The sequence below is a fragment of the Notechis scutatus genome, chromosome 3 (genome assembly GCF_049901735.1).
Source record: "Notechis scutatus isolate UNSWTSFEM ecotype Mainland chromosome 3, rNotScu1.2, whole genome shotgun sequence".
Lineage (NCBI taxonomy): Eukaryota > Metazoa > Chordata > Lepidosauria > Squamata > Elapidae > Notechis > Notechis scutatus.
The window spans coordinates 189,033,538-189,051,122 of NC_142011.1; the positions used below are offsets into that span (position 1 = coordinate 189,033,538).

A 17,585-nucleotide genomic window follows, 5' to 3' on the forward strand; every position below is an offset into this window, starting at 1 on the left:
AGCTTTCGTTCACATAAGTCATGTAAAGATCACGCATTGCAGGAGCTGACAGTTTGAGACAGGAAAGATAGGGGCTGCATAAGAATAAAAAACAATTTTACTACCCTGCAGTTTTTTCCATTAGAGTACAGAGGGTTGTAAACTTTACCTTATATAATGGAAAAGTACATCTCAAAGTCAGTCATTGTTGTATTGCAGTTATGAAATTAGAATAGGAACAAATATTTAAATGTTTCAAAAGATGTGTTAAAATAAGATTTTCTATATTAATACTAAAAATGAAAGTCCTAACCCATTGGCTATTTAAGCACTTTCTTGATGAGAGTTGAAAAACAGTTCTGAGCAATATAATTTAGGTAAGGCCAAGTTTTGTTACAGTCTATTAGCTTCAACTAAGGAATCCTTGGGTAGGAATTAATCTCTCTCTCCAACTTCTGATGGGTCTGATAGGTTTCCATTCTGGAACTTTACTGCTTTTAGAGCATTCTCCAAAAACATTTCTGTATTTGTGGAAGGAAGCAGATATATTTGGGGTATGAAAGTAAATCATCTCATGGGAAAGTGAGTGAGAATGTATGATAATTGCATTTGTCATAAATGCCAGTGTTGTGACATTGTGAGTTTTTGTCCCATCATCTTAAATATACTACATGTAATTCTGGACTTACAGCCACAATTTGACTGGAATTTTTATGGCTGAACAATACGGTCATTAAGCAAATCATCACACAACCAAAACAGTTTTATGATCTTTTTAAACTATGGTTGTCACATGATACTTACGTGAATCACATGGTTGTTAAGCAAAGTCAGTTCTCCCCATTGCTTATTGAAGTCTGGCTGGGGAGGTTGCAAATTGCAAGCACATGACTGAAGAACGGTGCAACTGTTGTAAATGAGAGGTGGTTGTCAAGCACCCAAATTGCGTTCATGTGATCAAGGGTGGCACAATGGTTGTAACTTCAAGGTCAAGTCATAAGTCACACTTTAGTGCAACCGTAACTCCAAACCATCGTTAAACAAATGGTCATAAGTCAAAGACTACCTATTTGGACAATGGACAGGATGTGTAATTTTCAGAAAGCCTTTTGGTGCTTTCACAAAACTGGAAGGTATAGGCAAGCCAGATGAAATTGCAAATCCCAGGCTGGCCAGCAGCTAAGGGACTGCTATGTAATGGGAGGGTGCAAAGGGCCCACAAGAAGCACAGGGTGCACAGGACAGTTGGAGGGTGTGTGGGGATAGTCAGGAAGGGTGTGGAAGGATGAGGGAGGTCAGGAAGGATGCCTGAAAGTATTACATAGATAAAGGAAGTTATGAGGGAAGTACAGAAAGGGTTGGGGAAAGTGGGTAGGAGAGCACATGGTGTGAGTCCAGAAGGGCTGAGGGAGAATTGCAAATACTTATTCAAATACATTCTAGAATAATGTCCACGCCTACCAATATACAGACCCAAAATAGGTATATTTATTTATGAGTATCCCAACTTTATTTTTAAAAGCAACTCAAGGTGAAAAATGTAGCTAATACTCCTTATAACAATAACCATGTGAGGTGGGTTGGGATAAGAGACTTTTGACTGCCTTGACATAACAGGCTGGTTTTCATGCCTAATGTGAGTCTAGAACTCACAGTCTCCCAGTTTCTAAGTCAGCGTCTTAATCCCTATACCATCTTGATTGCTGGCTGAAGACAGATAAATCTTTCTCTGATTTCTCTAATGTATTCCTTGCCTTGCGTTTAATATGGCAAGTATGGAAGAATTGTGCAGTGGGACCAAAAGAACATTTGTAGGTTTAACTCCACAAGTGTCTCTGAAGTCTATTTCTATGTAGTCAGTGCAATACTGTATTCACTTGGCTTGAAAAATTTCCTGCCAGTAAAAATTTATTTTTATTATTAAATGTACTGTATATTCTTCCCATCTCATTATCCAAAGCAATTTTGATAAATAGAACATATTGCAGTGAATGGATTGACTTGATGGGTTAAAGTTGCAAATTCTTGTTTATACCAGTGCTTCTTCAACTAGGAAGTATGTATATTTTAGTAATAGTTTGGGACCTAATCAATTTTTATACCGTATCTGTTGGGATTTGGGAAGTAGGGACTTCTATAGGCTTGCTGAAAGAATGATGCCATATATTTGAAAAACATAGGATTTATAAGTGTGTTTCTCTTATGGTTCTAGATTTTTTTTTGAGCTGACAGTGAATCAGTATATGGGAGAAAAGATTGGATAGAAATTGGCCAGAGTGCAATGGGATGTCAGTTTAAAATTCCAATTTCACATAAAATAGTCGTGGTTGTAAAATTTGCCAGATTATTGCTTTCTTTTAAGATTACACTACTCGGGAGAACTTTAAAGTCTGCAACTGAAGAAAGTTGTTTGGCTACCTGTAGCACAAGGAATTTCATGCCCTGTTTAATGCAGGCGATCTTAGAACAAGATATCGCACATACTTCACCAACTCCATCGTCTTCTGATGTGATCAAATGTCTTTAGTAGTGCAAGATAAAGATCAGTTTATATGCGCATGCTGGAAAAGCATATAATATTTCCACTGGTAGGAAGCTTAGGAGTCTGAATGGCTTCTGTTGTGTGGGAATAGTATGGTTTACAAATATAGCAGGAGTGACTAGAAAGTCTTAATTCCAAATCATTTGAGAAGACCCTACTTGTGTATTTTTGAAGGAAGAGCATTCAGAGGTAAAAAGAAAGAACCTTTCTCATGGCAGTGAACTGTCTTCTTAGCTGCTGCAGATGAAGTTTGTTTTAAAAGGGGGTGTAGGGTAGGGATAGAGAATCAGCAATGACATGTGCCCCAGATTGCTAGGGCATGCCTTTTGTTTACTTGTTATGAAGCTGTTAATTCAATGGAACAGCTGCCAGACAATTTAGAATTTAAGTAGCTGAGATAACAGTTGAAATGTTCTTAGAGTTGTTATACTGCCAGGAATCGTGTGCACAATATTGGCTACCTTTTTCCTTCTATTATTGCAATATGCAGAGGCTGCTTCAGCAAATCCAGATTTCTGCTTTGAGATTTATGGAACATTGCTTCTAAAAGGTTCTTTAGCGTAGAAAGAAAGAAAAAAATCTTGGAAACCTGGAAGTACAGTTTGGTCATCTCCAGTGACTGTCTCAGTGCGAGACAAAATGCATAAATGGTCGGCTGAACAACTTTGGGGTTCTTCAATAGTTGTAATTATAGAACCTGGACCATCACTTATGATGCATACAGTTTGCGCATATAAATTAAAACATAATGCCAAAGCAAGAAAAGCTGTTTAAATCTCTCCACAAGATGTCATCGTGTATGAATCTGTGTGAAAACTCCTGTCATGCAGTTGCTCAGCGATACAGCTTTTTGATCATTAAAATAATAATTTGCAGAGTCAAATTGCCTGTTTCTCAAAAACCCAAGAGATGGTGTCTACAAGCACATAATCCTCTGTCAAATTTAACCTATAGGCAGCCCGAAAACGTAAGATTGCCATTCGGAAAGCTCAGGGGAAAAACACTGAAGCCATCCGAGAGCTGAATGAGTATTTGGAACAGTGAGTGTTTTATAAGAATATGCCTTGTGTTTCATTAAGCCTAATCTCTTTTTTTAATTAAAAAGGCATTTACATTTGATTTCTTTCTTTGCCTCCTTGCTGTTCATTTTGTAGAATCTATTTTTAGCTCTTTTCTTCACCTTCTTTTGTTCAGATTTGTTGGGGACCAGGAAGCCTGGCATGAGCTGGCAGAGCTCTACATCAATGAACACGAGTAAGTTGCTTGGAAAACCTAATTCATAAAGGGCTAAGAAGGTTTTTCTTTTCTTTTTTTGCATACAAAAAAGGCTTGCTTTCTTAAAGCGATTATTGGAAGATTCCTAATTTTATTCCAGTAAAATAAATAGCACACATACTATTTTTCCCAGAGGGCATTCTTCCCCCCCTTTTTTTATAAATAGGAAGAAGGTTTTAAGTTTTTTATAAGAATGCATTTTTATGGACTTGTCAAGCACATTCTATTTAAGCCGACATATTTTTGGTAGCTTGGTTACAGGCATTTAATTATTTTTGCCTGATGTAAATACTGATCTCCTAAATTCAAGAAAAAGCATGGATGAACTGCATTTACAATTTTATCATTCTCTGAAAAGACAGGCTAGATACAATTTACAACAGAGACGAATGTTTTCTAAACAATAAATAAATTGTCATTAAAATAAGAATGTTGTCTCTTGGATAAATAACAGCTTGCACTTAAGAATGTTGGCACTTTTCTATTGCATCTTGAATGTTGTTCACTTTTTATTGCTTTAGTGACAAGGGGAAATCCCAGCATGAGCAGATTAGTGTACAGCTGTAGTTCAGTTTTTTTAAATATATGGCATTAATTCTAACCTTCATTCCAAAAGCAAATTATTGTGTTTCTTTTTTATGTCCAGCTTTACTTTTTAGCCCAAAACTTATGGTGTTGTTGCTTTCCATGCATATTTCAAGGAATAAGAAAGTAATGAGAAAACCTACTATTTTTATCGAGTTACCAAAAATAGCTTTATTTCTTTTTTTAAGAACATAGCCTTTGTTAAGTATTCTATAGACCTCAGTGGATAATTTTAGTTTAGATTGATTGATTTCTTTGTTTATTTTATGTATTTATTTATTTAAATTTATACTCTGCCCATCTCACTATCAATTGTTCTCAGTGTATTAACAATATAAGTGCAATATATATATATATATATATATATATATATATATATATATATATATATATATTTTCTGAGGTTCTCATGGGTATTTGTATGTGGATCTTTGGTTATTTGGGTTTCTCCGCGTAAGATTGGAGTATCTGGCCGTTTCGATGAAGTCTCATTCATCATCTTCAGGCTTGTGTCTTCCGCTCTGTGCTTCTCAGAGTGAGAAGCACAGAGCGGAAGACACAAGCCTGAAGATGATGAATGAGACTTCATCGAAACGCTGCCTAGATACTCCAATCTTACGCGGAGAAAACCCGAATAACAAAGATCCATATATATATATATATATATATATGTGTGTGTGTGTGTGTGTGTGTGTGTGTGTGTGTGTGTATTTGAGGGATTCAGAAACAAAATGTTATAGTTTTATTATTAGCCTCTTGTGGTATATTTCATTAACACCTTTATTATGATATACTCTGATATGGACTATGTCCTACTTTATCAGAAGCATGGATAAAACTGGCAGATGACAGTTAAAAATACATATTTCTATAAATTTAATAGCAGGCATAAACTGGAATATTGATAAAATTAGAGATTAAACAGGTCCAAAAATTTGAAACCGAAGTCAAATATTTTCACAAAATCCACGAAGAATGCATTTTCTATGTATATCCTTTTTGGTAAAAATGTTAAATAAGATCAGCTTTAGTAAAAGAGATGATAAAAGTTATAGTTACATAAAAACAATGGTTACATATATTAAATTATAAATAAAGTGAACCAAAAAGGTAAAAGACAAGGTATGCATGTGGAATTTTGTAGAGGAATTGGGTTCTCAGAATAATTAGTATTCGATAGAGGGAAAATATTTGTAGCTTGGTTGAAATGAGGGGTCTTTGGTGCTCTCTGAACTTGGTTGTTTTGCAGACATTTCACTACCCAAACTAGGGAACTTCAGTAGTGCACTGTTGATGTTGCCTAGTTTGGATAGTGAAACGTGCACAAGAAAGCAACCAAACTGAGCAAGCACCAAAGACCCCTGCAATCAGTATTTCCCATTTTTCACTGACTCCTCCCCAAGTCAGATTCTAGGAAATAGCACAGAAAAACTTGTGAATTTTTAGGGTTCAGTAAATGCAACACAAGGGGCTAAGAATGTATTAAGGTCTACAAAGGAAATTCAGTTCTGATTATTGTAGCTTATAGTTATCAAGTTGCCTTTAACAAGCAAACAAGGCTTTTGGTGAGTTTGTTATATTATTACGGCAGTTCCTTTGCCTTTGTTTTAAGGTGTGGTTTTATAGGATAGACTGAAGTCTGATTTTGTAATAAAAGTTGTGGCTTTTCTGTGTTTTTTTTTAATGTGGTTTTGGAACACATGTTTGGTAGTAAATGTGAAGCAACTAAACATGGACATTCTCTCTTGCTATCGTATGTTAGAAATCAGTTGCCACAGATTTTGAAAGCTTTTAGAATTTGGGTATATTTTATAAAAAGCATATGTTTGAAAAATGCCTATTTAAATCTTCAAAATATATGAGTTTAGTGACATTATTGATCATATTCAGTTTACATGGTACTATACAATCTTGAAAAATTTCTGTTCCTTTTGCTAAACAGAACTTACAATTGAAATCTTCAATGATATTCTGAACTGTAGATGCTCCAATACTTTTTTTTATGGATAAGATTTAGCCAAGTCAATTCAATCCAGTCTTGCCCAGTTTGCAAAAATCTTACAGAAATTTCTTTATCACTTAAGTTGCATTTAATACTTTCTTCTTTTGCCTGTTCTATAAAAAGATGATCTATTTTTGTTCAAATAATTTTAACATTGTTTTCATCCTGGTATTATAATAAACACCGAATTTGTCTTGCTTTTCTTTACCTCTTTTGCCTTCAGTTATGCAAAGGCTGCCTTTTGCCTAGAGGAACTCATGATGACTAATCCTCACAATCACTTGTATTGCCAACAGTTTGCAGAAGTAAGTATTTTAGAATATTAGGAGCAGCTAGTACTTGTCCCAAAAGAAATGGTCAGTTGGCAAGATATACTATCTTCATAACCTGTTTGTTTATCTTCTCCTATGGGTTACCCTTTCAATTTTTCCTACCATGATTTCCCATCCTTTTCTCCCTCTCTTGTTTCCTAGGTCAGAGGTCCTTTTTTAATGGGGATATCTTTATAAAGTTTTTTTTAAATAGTACATTTAAAATATTTTTTCAATCTTAAATTTTAATTAAGTTTTTAATCTTTTAATTTGTTATAATCTGTAAAAGGAAAGCCCATGAAAACATACCTTTTCTTGTATATTAAACTAAACTAATCTTATTTAAATGTGTTATGCAGTACAATAAAACTGCTAATAACTGGAGTGAGTTTATTTAATTAAAGGTAAAAATAAACGGCAAAATGAAAACTGGTAAATACAGGTCAAAATTACTAGCTAGATCTTCAGATGGATCTCCAACAATACCTGAATTAAATATCTAGCATCAGTTGTCTCAATTATCTTACCTGGTAAAAATGTCTTTTTAGGGAGGAAAATTGTCTAACTTTTCCACGTATGTGATGCATGATAAATTATATATTCTTTTAAAATTGACATCTTTAGAAAGTCTGTTAAAATAAATATTTAATTTACAGGTTAAATATACTCAAGGAGGCCTTGAGAACCTTGAGCTCTCCCGAAAATATTTTGCACAGGCATTAAAACTGAATAACCGAAACATGAGAGCGTTGTTTGGTCTTTACATGGTAAGTCCAGAAAGCACTGTATTTTTGTTCAAAATGATTCGCCTTGTTATTTAAATTTGGAAAATGAAGGTAGAAAAGTTGACCTTTTCCAAACTTACTAATAAAAAAGAAGAAAGATTTTCAAGGTCTACTGTGAAAAAGCCTGGATTGGCTCAGTTCTTCTCTACTAATATGTAAATTTACTTAGCATTAGCAGCATGTGATCCAACTCATGTGATCCAAAGTAATATGGTTGATGCTTTTAGCCCTTGTGAACCATCTAGAGTCAATAGGCAAGTGAGCAGCCGTATAATAAATAAATACCTTTGTTTCAGAAGTTTTTCCATGATATAGGGGACTGTTGTTTTCAAACTACAAATTCAAAGAAATTCAGAAACTAGCTTTTTGTATTTTGATGGACAAATCTGCCGTATTTCTAAATTTTTTTCAACAGAATCGAAGTACTTATTTATTCTGAATTCTGATTTTAAAAGTATTAGTTTTTTATCATAGCTGATAGGACAAGATACATTTGGTTACACATTTTCACTCTAATGGTTAACCATTTTCCATATGTATAGTATATTTTAGTTTAATTGTCAAAGATTGCTTCCTGATTTGTTTCCTGTTGTATTTCTAGTCTGCCAGCCATATTGCCTCCAATTCCAAGGCCAGTGCAAAAGTTAAAAAAGATAATATGAAATATGCTAGTTGGGCTGCAAACCAAATCAATAGAGCTTACCAGGTGAGTGTTTTGTTAAACTCAATAATATTTTTATATTAGTTTTTAAAGTTTGATGGTCCAGAAAAGGAAATGATCATAAAAAACCACTTGCATGCATATTGAGGTGATGACCTATATAATGCAGAGTTTTTAAAAACCATTCTTGAGGAATCATGAATACACAATAGAAATTATTTAATTTCTGAATATGTGAATGTTATTTTGCTATCATAAGGACATACTGAACAGGTACAAAATATCCATCCTACCTGTTTTTTAAGTTTTTTATCCCAGCTTTGCATCATTAGAAATCATTTCCCCCATTTTATGAGACACAAAGCTATCTGCTAACTGTTAGTGTCTTTTATTAAATGTATCTAATAGGCTTTGTTAGTTTACTTGTTACTGTATTTACTGTATTTATCTTTGGTCTTTTGTCGTGGGAGTGTATCCCAATCTTTTTTACATCAATTCTGTAGGCAGAGAGACAATGAACTGGTCCAAAATTCATCCAGCGAGCTCCCCAGTTCAGTCCATTGCAGTGATGTATTTTTGTCTTAGAACCCTGACTAGAATCTTTGATTAATTAGGTTTGGTTATTTGTAAATGGAAAATTATTAAGACCATATATTATGAACAAATACCTAACAATGGATCCAACATTCAAAATGACACTTCTGTATATGGAAACCACCAGATGGAGTACATAAAAATCAAATTGCCTATATTATTGTTAAAAGAAGACAAAGGAACTCAGTTATATTATCAAAGGCATGGCCAGGTGCTGACTGTGGAACAGATTACGAACTGTTTAGATGCAGTTTCCAAGTTAAGCTAAAGAAGAAAGCCAGTCAGTTTCCACAATATGATCTTGAACATATGCCCACATTTTCAAGAAGAACATTGGGAATTGCTTTGAAGTCCTGAAACTCACTAATAGAAAATTGGAGGAATGATGGAATGAGCTTAAAAAAGCTGCATGGGATAAATGTGAAAATAAACTGCCATTAAGGAAGGAAGGAAGGGGGGGGGGCTAACTGGATATAAGAACGAACTGGAAAATTGCAAAGAAGAGTAGACAAGAAAGAGAAGAACCTCAGAAAAGGACTTAAATAATTTCAAATAGTTCTTAGAAGAGACAAGAACTGTTACTATAACAACATCTGTAAAGGCACTGATGATACTGATAAAAGAAAATATTTGAAGATGGAAACAGACCTAGAAATAAGGAAAGTCTTTCTAAAGAACTCTGAACGGGTTTGCAATTTGAATTGGTACAGCAAAGCACACTAATAGATAGATAGTAAGCAATTCAAAGGAGATTAAATAAAGGTGAAAGCAATGTACTGTAATACTGTACAGTAGATATGTCAATATCCAAAATATATTAGAAGATGTTCCATTCTTATAAGAATCTCTGGTACTAATAGTTAAAGTTAGATCAACACTGCAGTTATTACCACTACCCATAGAAATATGGCAATCAACAGAAGAACCAGTAAAAGTTTTAAACAAGCTATGTTAGCAAATCTGGAGAACAAAAGACTGGCCAATAAATTGAAGAAAGTCAATTTACATTCAAATGCCAAAAAAAATAGACTTAATGGGGTGTGCAAACTATTGTACAATATTTTTAACTTCACAGGCTAGCTTAGTATCATCCAACACAGATTACAGCAGATTATAGAAAAAGATATTCAAGTTGATCTTAGAAAAGCTGGAGGAAAACATGGAATTGTTGCATGTTGGATTGAAAAAGCCCAACGACACCAAAAAGAAGTCACTGTGTGTGCTTCATTGATTATCAAAAGGCATTCAATTGTGTAAATCATATTAGTCTATAAAAATTGATCACAAAAATGGGAATACCAGAATATCTCATTGTCCTCAAGAGCAATTTATATACAGGCCAGTAAGCCATAGTAAGGACAGAACATGGGGAAACAGTCTGGCTTCAGGTTAGCAAAGGAATATAACAAATCTGTGTACTCCCCCCTTATTTATTCAGTCTATTTTCTGAATGTATATTAAAAAAAACTGGATTGGAAGAAGATGATTGTTGAGGTAATTCCCCATTAGGAGAATGAGCGCACACAGGGAGACATAGTGAGAGTGTTGAAGAATAACACACACACAGGACACAGATACACTGTATAGTAAAATGTAGGTTTTTACTTCCAATAAACGTTTAAGCAAAGTCCAAACAAGCCGTCCAAGTCATTCACAGTTAAAGCAGTCAGTTTTCAGTCCAAGGACAATCCAAATAACAAAGTCCAGTATCAAAAACAGTTTAGTAACAGACTTACATCAAATCCAAGAACTATGATCAGTCAATAGTCAATAAGGAACAGCAACACTCTCCAGAAAAAGACAACAGAACAACCCAGGTTTCTGGCTCCATCTTAAGGCCATTTGAGGAACCACACCCAATTACAGTTTTAGCATTCTCTTAAAGAGACAGTATTAAAATATCTATCCTGGTTTATATATTTTCCAACCCAACTAACTGTTAGGTGACTTACATTCCTAACAATGATGATGGTTTTATAATTGGAAAAAGAAACAATGATCTACATCAAGTTCAGTCAAAACTGAAGAAGCTTCTTGGGTGAGAAATGAAATATCTTCAGGCAAAAACAAAGAAAGTCCCGTTACCTTTTGAAAAAGCACCTTTGGGACCTCAGACTAGCACTTGATAGAACAGTCATGGGGCCTTGGAAAATATGTTCCAATGACGTAATGTGTTTATATTTACCAAGATCAGAATTGTGTGAGCTATGATATTTCCTGTAACACTCAGTGGAAGCGAAGATTGGACTTTAAAGAAGCAGGATAGGAAGAGTATTGACACCTTTGAATTTTCATGTTGGTAAAGACTTCTAAGAATTCTGTGGACAGACAAAAATAAATCAATGGTTCATCGAACAAATCAATCCAGAGGTCTCACCCCAGACCCAAATGATCAGGCTCAAATTATATACTTTAAAGGCATTGTATGAAGACAAAGTTCTCTGGAGAAGACTTAATCCTGAGAAAGGGTAAAGACAGAGAACAAGAGAACAAGCAACAAAATAAATGAATGCAGGGACAGATTGTCATGGAGAAAATCTTTATGGTAATTGGCAATTGACAACAACTTGTTAGCACATAATAAATTGTGAATAATGCCTGGAATGCTTGTTTGATAGATTTGCAATGCTACCTAAGCTGTTGAGCAACTGAAAAAGATTACAGTCCAGCATTTTTTTGTTTTAAGAGCCTTAGCACCAGTATTTTTGCACTCTGTACCAGTGATTAGAGTGCAGTACTGCAGGTTACTTCTGCTGCCTGCCGGCTGCCTGCAATTTGGCAGTTCAAATCTCACCAGGCTCAGGGTTGACTCAGCCTTCCATCTTTCTGAGGTGGGTAAAATGAGGAGCCAAAATTGTTGGGCCAATATGCTGATTCTATAAACTGCTTAGAGAGGGCTGTAACACACTGTAAAGCAGTACATAAGTCTAAGTGTTATTGCTAATGCTATATTGCTATAAATATCTTCAGTGGTTGGCATTGTTATATCATGTACTATAGCTACAGTTTAGTTAGAAAGATAAGAATGTCATCATTTATAAAATAGCCTATTGCTTTGGGCTAATTGGTTCATTGTTAATCATTGACAATGGATGCTCTGATTTTGTGTTAATAAAGGTTAAATGCTAAGCACACAATTTCATAATACGCAATTTTCTTAGTGATAAAAGGTATTTATATGGAACTGACTTTAAAATAATATCAGCAATTTGCAAACCTGCTGCAAAAATTCAGTTCTGTAAAGTTAGATACTAAGAGTGCCTTAAACTCAGCAGTAAAAATGCAATTTATATTTTATAACTTTATGGTCCAGTTCCAAACTATTGGGAAGTTATGTTGGAAGTGAATCAAAATTATCGTTAACTGACTCCTCTTTCAGTTGATATTTAGCAGAATAGTTGCATTGTTACTCAACTAAAATATACTTAAAACAAATGTCAGCATTTCTTTGTGACTTCATGTATTTATTGATATATTGCATACTTCAGCTGTATTTTAACTGAAAAATGACAGATACCATATCTAGCTAAAAACTGCAAGGGGAATTTAAATAGGTGGGATAAAATTACATAAATGAGAAATTGGCCTGAATATCAAGTTTACACCCTTCCCTTATAAAAGATGCCATTAAAAAACTGCTGAATAAATACCAAACTTTGCTTGACCTGAGTACACCATGTGGTTTGCCTTGTCCATATGTATTTAAAGCTACTAAAAACCTAAAAACGCAGCAAATGGACTGAAAATGTAGGTCTTGTTCCTTTGAAACATCTCTGTTGCTAAAGGTTGCCACCTTGTGAGCAGAGCAAAGAAGTATTCATGTTCGCCCCCTTTTTTAAGTAAGGGGGATAGAACAAGAACTGAAGTTGGAAGGAAGTAAATCTAATAGGTTAGATTTGTCACATCTTGAATCATTTGTGTATGCACAGAAAAACGGTGTAGTGGTTAAAGCATCAAGATAGAAACTGGGAGGCCATGAGTTCTAGCCACACCTTAGACCAGGGATCTCCAACCTTGGCAACTTCAAGACTTGTGGATTCAACTCCCAGAATCCTTGTTGGAGTCCAAAAGTCTTAAAGTTGCCAAGGTTGGAGGCTCCTGCCTTAGACAGCCAGGTAACCAGTAAGCAGTGATCAGCTATAGGAAGGAGACCACTTCTGAGAAACCTTGCCAACAAAACTGCAGGGATTTTTCCATGCAGCTGCCAGGATTCAAAAATTAACTTGATTGCACAAAAAATTGTAATAGACAAGTCTCATTAGAGCAAAACATTTATATAATTAAGTGACATTAATATTGTCATAGCACCACTAAAATAGGATGAGATGTTGGAATACCTAAATCTATTTTTTTAATTTTTATTTTGCTTTCTATAACTACTTTGTGACTTCGTTAACCATAAAATAAAAATAATAAAATAGATTTAGGTATTCCAACATCTCATCCTATTTTAGTGGTGCTATGACAATATTAATGTCACTTAATTATATAAATGTTTTGCTCTAATGAGACTCGTCTATTACCATTTTTAATTATAAGAACATTTTTTTTATCCTTCATTGTATTAATTTATTAATACATACATACAAATTTATGTTTATAATTTTTCATTGCTTTTTCTGTTGAACCAATTACCATATCTTTCCATAGAAATAATCATTTTTGAACAGTGCGTGTTTGAATAATCCGATCATTTCATAGGATTTCTTAACTGCACTAATCAAGACCTACCTGTACATTATAAGATATAGGGAGTCTTCAGCTTGCAATCGGAATAGGGACTGGAAAATTCACCAGTAAGCTGTACAGATGTAGGGCGACACATCATGGGACCATATTCAGTTTTACTACCTTTTTCAATTGGTCGTGAAGTGAGACATCATATAGTTACAACCTTCTACCTCCTTCCAGCTTCCTTATTGACTTGTTGGAAGCTTCTCTGGGAAGGTCAGAAATGATGTTCATATTACCACTGGATACTGCAATTGACAATAATCCAGGCTGATGGCTAAGCACTGAGTGTGACCATGGGGATTCTGCAATGATCATAAGTGTGAGGGCCAGTTTTAAGTCACTTCTTTCCAGCACCTCATAACTGCAAATAGTCACCAGACAAATGTTTGAACTGAGCCACTATCTTTGGTAAGGCAATATAATCTTTCTTACAGTACCAATTGCTGTAAGGTGAGCAGACAGTATCCCTTTACCCTCAAATCTTGCTTGTTGGCTTCTTAAAATACTTTATTAGTTATTGCATAGTAGAATGTTGGATTATATAACCCTTGATCAGCTCCTACAGGATTACTCTTACACTCATGAAGAGTTGATAATGATGGGCTGTTTTGCCAATGTTTCCTGTAATTTAATGAGATGTCAGAGCATTCTCAGATGTGTCTTTGTAGCCATATGGTATAGATTTAAAGCACACAAACATCTCACCTAAAGAGCATGGCAAATTAGAGAATTTATATAATTTAGAGGCATGTCTTCACCAGCCGTATATACCAGTGGAACTGTATGAGAGAAAATGTATAGTTACATTGGTGTAACAACACTGAAATATATCTGTGTAACTTATATTCTCTGTGTCTGTTTGTAAAGCACCAAAGTAAAATATAGTGTATTGTTTCAATCATGCCAATGCATATCAGTGGAGCTTTTTAATACTTCATATTTGTTTTAATGTATTTAAAGTTAGAATAAATCCAAGATTTCTGAATGCATTTTAGCAATCAGCTTAATTTTCCCTTAAACTGAAATGCACAGGATCTAGTCAATTTCTGAAGAGAGTAGAGGGGGCTATTCCAATGTAACCTTGTGGTTTCCTTTTATTTTCTTTGAAATCTTAGGCTATAGAATCAATATTTCTTGTTTAAAAAATATTCAGAAGGTCAAAAGCGGGTTAATAGTTTAATTTTGTTTCAAATGTAATATTACCTTTTGTCAATGGTTCATGAGAAGTTTAATAAATTAATTATGAGAAAACAAACATACCAATCAGACAGTCTGTTATTCAGGGCAACATTAATTAAAGAGAAAAAGTATATATATTAAATATACTTAATACTCTGATGATGTTAGCAGAGGCTGACAAAAGCTTAATAAGTATAATAAATATAATTTTAGTTCCGGAGATCACAAGATGTCTGTTTCTTCACATACATACATACATACATACATATTGTATACACATATACACACAGACAGACACAGACAAAATAAAATTCATTCATACGCAGAAAATTGAGAGAGTAAAGTATGAATGTTATGGTCACAATCCATTTCTTGCCTTTTCTTTTTTTGCTGACGCACTCCTCACCTCTGGTAATCATTTTAAAATGTTCAAACATTTTTAAATGTAAAGCTTAAAATTTTATTCCTTTATAATCAAATTTTGCTGAAGTATATTTCAAATGAATTCATTAATAAATAAGTGTTTGTAATTAATGCAACCTAGGGCTACCTTTGACTGTTGTACTTTATTTGCATTTTTTTTTTAAAGATACTTTTTTACTTTTGTTTTGCATAGTATGCTGGCCGCAGTAAGAAAGAAAACAAGTATTCACTGAAAGCTGTAGAAGACATGTTGGAGGCCCTACAGATCACTCAGTCATAAAGCTTAAGAGGGATGACCAGTGGTGATAGATCTTTTTCTCCGAGCTCTGTAACTGAAATTCTGTCCTCACAAACTTAAAAGTTTATTTTGAATGCCTCATTATGTTAACAGTGGTTTCATGTCAGTAAAAGTTGCTACAGTACCTTGAATGATACGTTTTATAAAAAAAATATAAGATTTCTATTTATTGTTTCTATGATGAAAAGTCACTGCAGTTAATAAAAATAGTAAATTCTATTGAACTTCAGTCTCTTCAGACCTTGTAGAGCAAATGTTTAAGCCATAACTTGATGTAAAAATAAATTAAGTGATAATGCAGGATTATTTATTGCACTTGTGGAAGTCTACAAGACTTGTGCAAAATAGAAATTGCCTATGGAACGTGAACTATGGATCAGACTTAAAAGTTCACCACAATGATCAAGTAATATTTACCTGGATATTTAGTTTTGCGCAACGCCGTTAGTATGACTGCAGTACTGATTTATAAAATGGTAGAAAAATGGTAAGTGCTTTGAACATTATGTATTAAGTACCACCTTTAAGTGAAACCTTATTGATGGAGTTACTTTCATGCTGCTGATTCTAATCTACCTGAAACAGCTCCTCCAATTTTTTAAATATAAAAATAATTTATTAAGCTTGCATGCCATCCAACTCACAAGAATAAAAAAAAAATTACTATTAAAATTAATTAAAGATAAAAGATGGCAAGAACAAAATAGAATTCAGTCATGCTGAACTGGCTTAAGTAGGAAATTTGTCTGCTGATTCTCTTCAAAATTGACCAGTTCTAGAGATTTTATTATGCTTCTCTCTGAAAATATGTAGAAAAATAAACTCATACATTGAATTTCTGCCATGGCCTTACTAATGGATTCCTACTTTACAACCTATTGTGTTTATTATTGATTCTGTTGCTGGCCTTGCAGTGCATAAGGTCATTAGGGAGAATAAATAATGCTGCTTTTCATTTGGAACTTTTGAAATAATGTGAAAAAGCATTTGTTTCCTTTCAGATTTTCTGAATTTGTGCATAACTTAAATATGTTTTCTATGGAGGGAGAAAAAGGGAGTTATATACAATATGCTGGTGTGGAAAAGTAATCACTGCCTTAAATTCATAACTATTTAGCTGCAATAACTACAACCACCCTTTTCTTATAACTTGCTTGTTGCATAGGAATTTTTGCCCATTTCTCCACAGCAAACAGCTTTACTTCATTTTTAAAAATGCCTTTGCTTTCACCACATTCTTTGTCCAAATGCCAATTTCCATGCAATAGGAACGTAGTTCAAAAGAATGAGCATCTGAGAGCGTCTCAAAATTGAGTTATCTCAAAATTGAGTTAATACACATAATAAATTCCAAAATGGATCTGTTGTGGGACACGGCAGGCAGCTGTCTAAATGGTATAGCTGCATTGCATCTCTTAACTTGATGATTCTGTCACTCAAGTCTTTCCTATGTAAATCCAGTGAATATGAAATGCTATTTTTGATTGAATAAATCTAAGATGCATTGAAGTGTTTGATACTGAATACCGGCATGTGACATGAGAATCTAGGCAAAGTCTTTATTCCATTCAATCAGTGTATTCATGTATTCATTACAACATAATTGATCAAAAGTAATTATGGGATGCTTGCTTGAAAGTTTCAAGCTATGTATTTCAAAGGCTGGAATTGGAACTCATCTCGAAATACAGTTTTTTTTAAAGGATTATTGTTTCATAGGGCCATTCAGTCATAAAAAATATTCAACATATCCCAGGGTCTGGAGGTGAATTATTGTCAAGGTGCAAAAACAGACATTTCCAAGTATGTTAAAGGACAACAGTTTCTTTATCTATGTCAGATGAAGTTCATCTTCCAAGCTGTATTCAAATTGAAGGGTCAAAAGTTGTGTTTAAATTATAGTATATTTTAATTTTTTTCCAGCTTTAGATGTAAACATTAATAATAGGTATTAGAGTATGCATTTTAAACTTTTAGACTTTTACTGTATCCATATTTGTTTGAGAACAAATGATATGGGTTGTTTCTTTTTTAAAAAAAATGGATTAGAAATCAATTTGATATTTACATTAAAACACATTAATTTTAATTAATTACAAGTAGTCCTTGTTTAGTGACTGACTCATTTAATGATGATTTCCAGTAATAATGATGACAAAGTAACTTTGAGACAAGTTCTTGCACATACCCTCTGAGGGAGATGGGCAGTTAAGAAGT

At 33.9% G+C, this 17,585-nt stretch overlaps 1 protein-coding gene across 1 annotated transcript in view; it reads left to right on the plus strand.

Annotated features, from left to right (window-relative positions):
* EMC2 (ER membrane protein complex subunit 2) overlaps positions 1-16,207 on the plus strand; it is a 35,635-nt gene extending 19,428 nt beyond the window's left edge. The window contains exons 6-11 of the mRNA XM_026689804.2: positions 3,476-3,561; positions 3,716-3,775; positions 6,607-6,688; positions 7,351-7,461; positions 8,081-8,185; positions 15,264-16,207. Coding sequence (XP_026545589.1) covers positions 3,476-3,561; positions 3,716-3,775; positions 6,607-6,688; positions 7,351-7,461; positions 8,081-8,185; positions 15,264-15,350 — 531 coding nt within the window. The 3' untranslated portion in view covers positions 15,351-16,207. The remainder of the gene's footprint in view (positions 1-3,475; positions 3,562-3,715; positions 3,776-6,606; positions 6,689-7,350; positions 7,462-8,080; positions 8,186-15,263) is intronic.
* Positions 16,208-17,585: the final 1,378 nt, after the last annotated feature.